This window comes from Desmodus rotundus, chromosome 8, assembly GCF_022682495.2.
Source record: "Desmodus rotundus isolate HL8 chromosome 8, HLdesRot8A.1, whole genome shotgun sequence".
In the NCBI taxonomy this organism is placed as follows: Eukaryota; Metazoa; Chordata; class Mammalia; order Chiroptera; family Phyllostomidae; genus Desmodus; species Desmodus rotundus.
In genome coordinates, this window is record NC_071394.1 from 78,136,680 (window position 1) to 78,145,634 (window position 8,955).

The 8,955-nt window shown below is 41.6% G+C and overlaps 1 protein-coding gene across 15 annotated transcripts in view; it reads left to right on the forward strand.

Moving 5' to 3' along the window:
- The window catches only part of MAGI1 (membrane associated guanylate kinase, WW and PDZ domain containing 1), a 617,360-nt gene extending 613,739 nt beyond the window's left edge, over nucleotides 1-3,621 (forward strand). For 14 of the 15 annotated variants that reach the window (XM_045192233.3, XM_045192235.3, XM_045192237.3 and 11 more), the window contains one exon: nucleotides 39-3,621. In XM_045192233.3, the coding sequence (XP_045048168.2) occupies nucleotides 39-859 (821 nt within the window). In that variant the 3' untranslated portion in view covers nucleotides 860-3,621. The remainder of the gene's footprint in view (nucleotides 1-38) is intronic. The other variant, XM_045192247.3, reaches the window with a different exon arrangement.
- Nucleotides 3,622-8,955: the final 5,334 nt, after the last annotated feature.

The window sequence follows — 8,955 nt, forward strand, 5'->3', positions numbered from 1 at the left end:
TTCTCACCCAGCTGTTGCTCTCATTTACTTTCCTGCAGACCCCGGCCGCGACCGGAACGGCGCCTCCACCGGTGCACAAGGTGTCCCGGAAATGAGGCCCGGGCGGGCACAGGGTGTCCCGGAAATGAGGCCCGGGCCGGCACAGGGTGTCCCGGAAATGAGGCCTGGGCCAGCCGGCCGCCGGGCGCACCCGCCATTGGAGTCCAGTTATCTACCCGATCTTCACAAATCATCACCACATGGGGAAAAGCGGGCACACGGGAAAGATTCGAAAGGCAGCCGAGAGTACAGCAGACAACCCAGTGAGCATCACACATGGAACGGAACTTCCAGGACACTCGACAGTGGGGCTTGCCGACCCAAGGACCGGGCGTCTGAGGGGCGAAGAGAAGCCCCACCTGAGCGGCTGGTGACCAATGGCCCCACGAGGAGGTCCCCAGAGAAGCGGAGGGAAGGCACCCGGAGCGCTGACAACACATTGGAGAGGAGGGAGAAGCACGACAAGAGAAGAGAGACTTCTCCTGAGGGGAGGCGAGATCGGTCGCCCACCCGCAGAAGGGACGGCTCGCCCAGCCGGCGTAGGAGGTCTCTGGAAAGGCTGCTGGATCAGAGAAGGTCTCCAGAGCGGAGGAGGGGGGGCTCGCCTGAAAGGAGAGCAAAATCGACTGACCGCAGGAGAGCAAGGTCCCCCGAGCGGAGGCGAGAGCGGTCCCTTGAGAAAAGGAACCGAGAGGACAGAGTCAGCCCCCGAGAACGAGAAGAGCCGAGCCTGAAGCAGGATGCCAGCCGAAGTGGCAGGCATGCCGCCGAGCAGAGAAGGAGGCCTTACAAAGAATGCAGCACCGACCTCAGTATCTGAGCTCGGAGTCACATTCCAACCTTTACCATGTCAAAGGTTCTATGAGGAAGGTCACAAACATGAAATAATTTAGTTTTACCTAATGAAGCATCTGACACCTGATGACCCCATGAATAGCAACAAACATTTTATGCATTTGAAATCTTATAAAAAATATATATATATGAAAAGTGTTGTGCCTGATGTATAATATTAAAGAAAGTATTTTTAAATGCATACTTTTTTGGAAATTATTTGCCAAATGCTGCCCCAAAGGGATATAAATTTTGTTTCTACATAAACTGTAGAATTCTCAAGAATTGTTCCCTTTTTTGGGCAATCTCTTTCTCTCCTGGTTAAATAGGGCTGTTGATCATTTTCTCAAGTAGGGGATGTTATTAAGTTTAATTAATTTGATATAGACTGTTATGTAATGATATAGTGCTATACTGTAGTTAGATTTCCTTTTACATAGAAAGGCAAAGCTATATTTGTAAAAGCTGAGAACTCTTTGAGATGGGTTAGGATTGCCAATGATCCTAAAATCAATCAAACTGTATGAAGAGACTACTACTGCAAATGAAGGGTATTTATAGCAAACCCACACAGCACACACAGGAATGTTATGTTCTTGAGTCATAGTTGGTTCAGAAAACAGTTTGGACTTCCCCTGGCCATAGAAAGGCATAGAGAGGAGAAGGTTGGCTGCCATTATCCAAGTGCAGACGGTCAGGTTCATTAGCATTACCAACATCTACCAAGATCTCATTAAGGCAGTGCTGTCACAGCTTCACTCAACTACTGCAAGGAATGCACAACGAACACCTTCTGTGTTGTCATGTCTGATTTGAGGCTTAAGAGTAGATGGAGTGAGGTACAAGATGCCCAGTGTGAAGGAGCCGTAAAAATCCACAATACATTATCCCCCTTTTTAGCACAAGGCCATGGCTGCCCTTTGCCAAATTGGGGAGAAGGGAATGTACCTTGGTGGAGTTAGCTCTTTGTTGATTTTTAGGGTTGGAGGTGCTTATTCTTAGAAATGCCGATTTCCCTTTGAAACCGTAACTGTCTCCAGAACGAATGAAGGAGAAAGGACGTGATCTCAATGGTTGTAGATCTAGTTGGCAAACTTATGTCTTCCTGACCCTGTCCTTTGAATTTTGGGACAGCAGAACAAAACATAATGATTCTCCTTTTTAGAAAAGACCTATTCTTCTGCAATCCCACATAAGGTGTAGTTGGGTCGGCTGTAGCCCCAGGAAGTGGTGAAATAGATTACTGCCTAGCTGAGCCAAAGTGTTTGCTTGTACTTGTTGGACCACTGTAGCAAACCGCTGCTTACAATACATTGTATATTTCTGTAGTACTGTTTTGCATTTTCCATACAGACACAAAACTTTGCGAGTCAATCACTGTTGTTCTCATGGTACTGTTTAAAAAAGGGGGGGAGGCAAGAACAAAGAAAACCAGCCAATCATTGTGTGTACAGAGTTAAAAATTGTAATTAATAGAGCCTGTTTTTAAAAAATGTTGCCTTTTTTTCCTTGTATAAAAGAGAATTTATGACAAAAAAATTTAGCTGTGAGGAATGTGATGTGTTCATATTTCTAAATATGGAAAAATTGATTAATTGGGATATATTTTAATGTAAACTAAATCAGGTATGTAAAGCTGTTTTAAAGTGGGAGACTATATAAGTAATTCTCTAAAGATTTAGTCAGTTTGAATATCATCATTTCCTCCATGGTGAGCCTGCTTGTGAATTATTAAGCACTTGTTTGCATTGTGTTCACTCATTTCTTACCGTGTGCTATGGATTTGATGCTGTTTCTGTATTGATGAAAAGCAGTATGCGGGCCAATCTTTTTATAAAACACTATGCATATATAAAATTACATTGTTCATAGCTTTATTTGACTTATGGGTTTATACATAACATTAGAATGAGTAACTATAGTTGTGTGGACATTCACAAAACAGGTTCACTTCCTGGAACAGACACAATGAACATTCTATATCTAAAAAAGAGGGAAAAGTCTGTGGCTGCTTTTTTTTTTTCCCAAAGTTTTCCATACAAAGCGTACATTGAGCTGTAGCAGTAAGGCCGAGGAAGAATACAACTGAATAATGATGTTCTTTTTCATCCATTTCCAAAGAGCCAACATGGGGACTTTATTCCTAAGGTTCCACTGCTAGGAATTTTCTCACTATTTCTAGCAAAATCTGTGATGTTAAACGATTGATGCTCTCAGTTGTGGTCCAGAGTCTTAAATAAATGAAGTCAAAGTAGATTTGGGGAGTACATCCTGAAGTTAATATTTTGATGTCTTTCTTGTTCTCAAAGATGACATTTGACATTTTAAAATCTGTGTGCCACCCACCTGCGCCTATCTCAATCTGAACACTTGGTATGGCAGTTTCCTCCGAATTTCACACAGATTTGCTTTGGAAATTACTGTACAGAGACTATGCACTAAACAGAAAGATATAGTTTTCTCTGAACTACTGTAACCTTAAATTGGAGACTGATTCTTGTGAGCCTTCTTTCCCTAATCCCCCACTTCATGTAAATGTCTTGATGAGAGATGATGGATGAGTATTTTGTACGATGAAATCAAACCATTTAGAAATTTTCCTCCCACCCATTACACAGTTAATCCCTGGAAGAATGCGGGGTGGGGGGACTGAACACCCTACTTGTATTTTTTAAGTTTCTTTTGTGAAAGATTTTTTAATGCATTTTTACTGTAAAAATACATGGAAATGTATGCATTCCATAACCACTACTGCTTCTGGATTGATATCTTTCTTGTCTCTGTGTTGTCTCAAATGTATCAATGTCAAGTAGTCAAGTGAGAGTGTCTGACTCCAGCTGGATGAAATATACTATTCCTTTCACAGAGAAGGAATTACACCTTTGCAGCAGGGTGGGACCTAGCTACTCAAAGTGGTCCATCAACCAGCTGCCTCATTATCACTGCAGAACCTCTTAGAAGTGCAGGATCTCGGGTCCCACCCTGAACCTACCAAGTTAGAATGTGCATTTAACAAGACGCCCAGCTAATTTGTAGGCTCAGGAAAGTTTGAGCAGCATGGTAGAGCATGGAACCCTGGCAATAAGAAAAGCCTTCAAAAACAAAGAGCATTGTCACTTCCTACCTGTGATTGTGGGAAAATTCCTTAACTTCTTTTTAAGTTTCAGTTTCCTCATCTTTGAAAGGCCACACCTCAAGAGTTGGGACGAATAAATGCAAAATGCTTAGCACACCTCTGACAATCAGAAGAATGCTCAGTGAAAGACAATTTTTGGGGGGGAGGGGAAGGAGGAATTATCTATATGGCAATCAGTATTCTGTTTATTTTCCAGTCAAAATGAAGAAATATTTTCTTGCTCAAAATGGGGAGGATGGCCTTACATTTTAATGACAAAGTTCACAAACAATATGGCTCAAGCTACTTCACAAGTATAATTGCACTCACCAGTGTTTTGAAATATGAAACCAGAAGGCTGTGCTGTGAAAGTTAAGACAAAAATAGTCTAGGAGAATAACTTGGAGATAGAGGTGAAGGTGGAGTTAGACATGCTCCTAACTAGTCATACTAGATGAAAAATATAACCTATTAGTGAGTGATTTAATATATGGCTTTGTTGATCCTATAGTTTCTAATGATATTCCAGGTTCCCTCACACAGGTTTTGGATTGTTTCTTCAGTATAATTTAGTAGTTAGCTTCCTACTGAACCTGAGTTCCTGGGCATTCAGAGGGGTGTTGGGTTTAATAGTAGGCCTTCCTACAATTTGTCTCTTTTGCTGTATTTTGCTTTATTTTGTTACCAACGTGATAATTATGGACACTGCTCACTTTACTAGTATCTTTTCTGTTAAAGGTGGCATCTGGAAATGGTCTCTGGCTTAACTGACATTGGAAGCTATTTGTAAAACCCTAAGTCACACAAGTTCTTTGCCTGCCATAAATAGCCACACGAAAAAAAATTGGATATGACTCAATCATAGCTCTTGGGGATTTTTCCTGCTGGCGAGCAGCCTGAGACCACCTTTGATGATCTCCATTAATCGTTAAAGGAAGAGGCCTTTCAAGTTCTTCCAGGTGGTTTTTCTCATAATCAGACAACATGATCAGCACTGGGGGTGGGGTGTTCAGCCCAATAAGATCCTACTGCTTTTGGGATACACATCATTTCAAGCTTTGAAGCTGAGAAATGACAAAGCTGGGCACTCCAGAATATTTATTTGAGGTGCTTTTTGTAGGAATGGGCTTTCTATGAAAAATTTTTGATTGGTTTCACCCACTGAGATTTTTATGCTTTGTGCTCATTATCAGGAGCAGGAGTATGGTGGGGTTTTTTTTTCCAAGTTAATTTTTTTAAAAATGTTTTATTGTTCAAGTACAGTTTTCTGCCTTTTCTCCCCACCACCCCAGCCCTCCCCACCTCCCTCCCCCATTTCCACCCCCCTTGTTGTTATCCATGTGTCCTTTATAAAGGAGTATGGTTTTAATCCCTAATGTGAGGTGAACACTGCATCACCACGTCTTTTTAAAAGGAGATGGATTTAAGCAAGGTGGTATTAACAGTAGATACTCAAGTACTGCATGTGACTGCTACCCTCTATCACCTTTCCACTTCACTGTGATGTCCTAGGAGGTCCACTTGGTCTTCGCAGCCTGGACCTCTAAATACCACACTAATAAGCGCTGCAAGTTAAGTATATTTATCCCTCAGGGAATAAAATCTCTGATCTCAGAGGATCAGAGCTGAACAGAAAATAGTTCAGAAAGGCTACTATTCCCTAATGCACAATAGACAAGGCTTGGTACTAGATTACTCATTTTCAATACTTACTGAGGACTGACTCTGCCAGGTACTTGGTGGGACTAAACTACTTCCTGGTTTTGAGAGCTTACCGTCTGGTGGGGAAAGACAAATACCTGTGAACCATGTATAGAGTCCTCTGAAGGTAGTTAATAGGGGTGTTAGCCAGATTGAGGAAGGTTATAATTCCAGAAGGTGGAGAAGGAATGAACTGGGGAAAGATGGAGTCCAAAGCCCAGATGTGATTGGTACAAAATGGAAGGGCTTACACCATGAAGGGTCTGGCTGGCTTTGTTTGAATTTTAGATTTAAGAGTAATAGGAAACCTTTGAAGAGGTTAACGGGGCCCCCAGTGACCTCCCTGTGAGCTCAGCCAGAGGATGGTGGCCACCTCAGGTTTGAGCTTCAGAAAAATAGCCTCAGAACAACACAGGGGAGGTTGGGAATGAATACAGTTAGGGTCTGTGAGCCCAGGCAGCAGCCCTTATGGAAAACCAAGGTCAGACAGAATTTCTCAGAGCCGAAGTCTCCAGGCCCATGTTTACTCTTACAAGAATTCATTTTCCCTCCAATCTAAATCCTTTCTTCTTTTCCCTTTGTACTGGATTTCTTGAGTAAAGTCAGTCATTTATGATGCTATCTGGTCTTCCCTAGGTTTAGAAATATCCACTTTTTTTTTTCCAGATCCTGGTTTCAAACCTTGTAATCTTGTTTTCACTTCTTTTTTTTTGAGATTAATGAAGTCTTTCTCAATCTATAGAAGCCCAATTATTATGTCGTCTTTGTCAGATACTCCTCATGTTTGAGTATTGAGAGAGGGGCTGCTCCTATGATAGCCTACTTTGAGAAGCAGGTTTTTTTAATTTACAAAACTATACTTACAGTAAAATATTCAAGCATGTCAGGAGAGTATAAAATAAAAACATAGGCTGTTCCTTGCCAGCTAAAATTCCCAAGCCACAGAAATATCTATTGCTAATAATTTGGTTTTGACATTTGTTATCTTTTTCTATTTATATATAAATGTATATATAGTAGTAACCCCCTTATCCACAGTTTCAATCTGCTGTTTCAGTTATCAACTGTGGTCTGAACATATTAAATGAAAAATTCCAGAAATAAACCATTCATAAGTCATAAGTTTTCAATTGCAAGCCATTCTGAGCAGTGTGATGAAATCGTGTCCATCACACATGAACCCTCCCTTTGCCCAGAGTCTGCGTGCTATAGAAGCTCCATGTCCGTCAGTCACTCAGTAGATGTCTGTCGTGGTGATGAGATCAACTATTAGGGTATCATGGTGCTTGTGTTCAAGTCACCCTTATTTTAGTTAACAATGGCCTCAAATCACAAGAGATGTGGGTGATGCTGGCAATTCAGATATGCCACAGAGGAGCTGTAAAGTGCTTCCTCTAAGCGAGGAGGTGAAAGTTTGTGACTTAATAAGGAAAGGAAAAAAATCGTATGCCAAGGTGGCTTAGCTCTACAGTAAAAATGGATCTATCTGTGAAATTGTGAAGAAAAAATAAATTTGTGCAAGTTTTGCTGTTGCACCTCAAATTGAAAAACTTATAGCCACAGTGCGTAAGTGCTTAGTTAGGATGGAAAAGGCATTAAATTTTGTGGAAGATATGAATGGAAGTAGATCACATTTACATAACTTTTATTACTAGTATATTGTTATAATTGTTCTTTTTTACTGTGAGTTATTGCTGTTAATCTGTTACTGTGGCTAATTTACAAACAACTTTATCATAGGTATATAGGTATAGAAAGAAAACATAGTACATATAAGGTTCAGTACTACCTGCAGTTTCAGGCATCCACTGGGGGTCCTGAAACGTATCCCATGCAGGTAAGGGGAGGCTCCTACACATAGTTTGGGGTTTTGTTTTTATACCAAAAGAATGTGTCATTAAGTACAGTCTGTTTTATGCAATGTACCTTTATCACATATATTGTGGGTGATTTTCTGTGTCACTCTGTGTGTGTGTATGTATACACACACAGTGTATATAGTGTGTGTGTGTGTATATATATGTATATATATAATCATATACCAAATTTATCCTCATTCTCTGTCTCCCCTCTCCCAGATTACTGCAGTGGCTCCCTTGCTGCTCTCTTTCCTTTACCCTTGCCCATCCACCCACAGAGTCTTCATCCAGCAGCCATAGCAATTCTTTTAAAAAGGCCCTGTGTGGTCCAGCCTCTCCTTTCCTCTCTGACCCTTCCTCACCATCCCTGCTCCAGCTGTGCCCCAGGCACACTCCCACACCTCCTTGGGGCCTTTGCTTTAGCCCCTTACCCTGTCTGAATAGCTCTTTCCCCAAATGTTCACGTCTGACTCCCTCACTTTGTTACAACTTTTGCTCAAATCTCCTTCTTCCAATGTGGCCCACCCTGACCACCCTGTTTAAAATTGCAACTTGATTTCCCTTCTTTGTTCTACCTTTTTCCCCTCCTTGGCACTTATCTCCTTCTAACCTGCTGGATAATTTATGTACTTACCTCTGTTTTATCACCTGTCTCCCTCTATAACCTGGGCTGGTTTACAGGCATGCCATCCCTGCAGTCACTCAAGGCCCGCACTCAGAAGGGCCCTGGGTTTGGTTTCATGCTCTGCAGTCACTATATTGAAATTATAGTAATTTTTCAACAAGGAACACTGCCTTTTCAATTTGTGCTGGGTCCCACAAATTACATAGCTGATATACCTTATCTACAAGGTAAGTTTCACAAAGGTAGGGATCTTTGTCCTGAACTCTGGTGAATTCCAAATCCCTGGAACAAGATCACATTTCTAGTAGTTGCACATAGTAGGCACTCAGGAAATAGAAGTATTCTGCCTGGTCTCTCTTAGCAGTTCATGTCCTGGAGTTGATCACCGTCTGTCTAACTAGTCCCTTATGGATTACAAAAACATGCTGCGGTGAACAACCTTATATGTAAAACTTGGTATCTGCGAGTGGTTTGGTTTAAATACTTTTGAAGGGATACATTGTGACTCCTAGTTCTTTTTTATTTCTGGTGACACTGATATTATTGAGGGTTTTCATGCTTTCATTGGAAACAACTGTTTTTAGCAAAGTACTTGCAGGCTTCAGAGCTACGTATCTCATCAGATGAGAGTTACCAAGCACAGTGAAGCCACTATGCACAGTTCATAGCCATGACTACACATTCGGATCACCCGGGAGCCCGGGAGCTTTAAAAAAGTCTAGGCCCGCCTTCCAGAGATTCTTATGTAATCAGACTGAGTGTGGCCTGAGTGTTTTACTTTT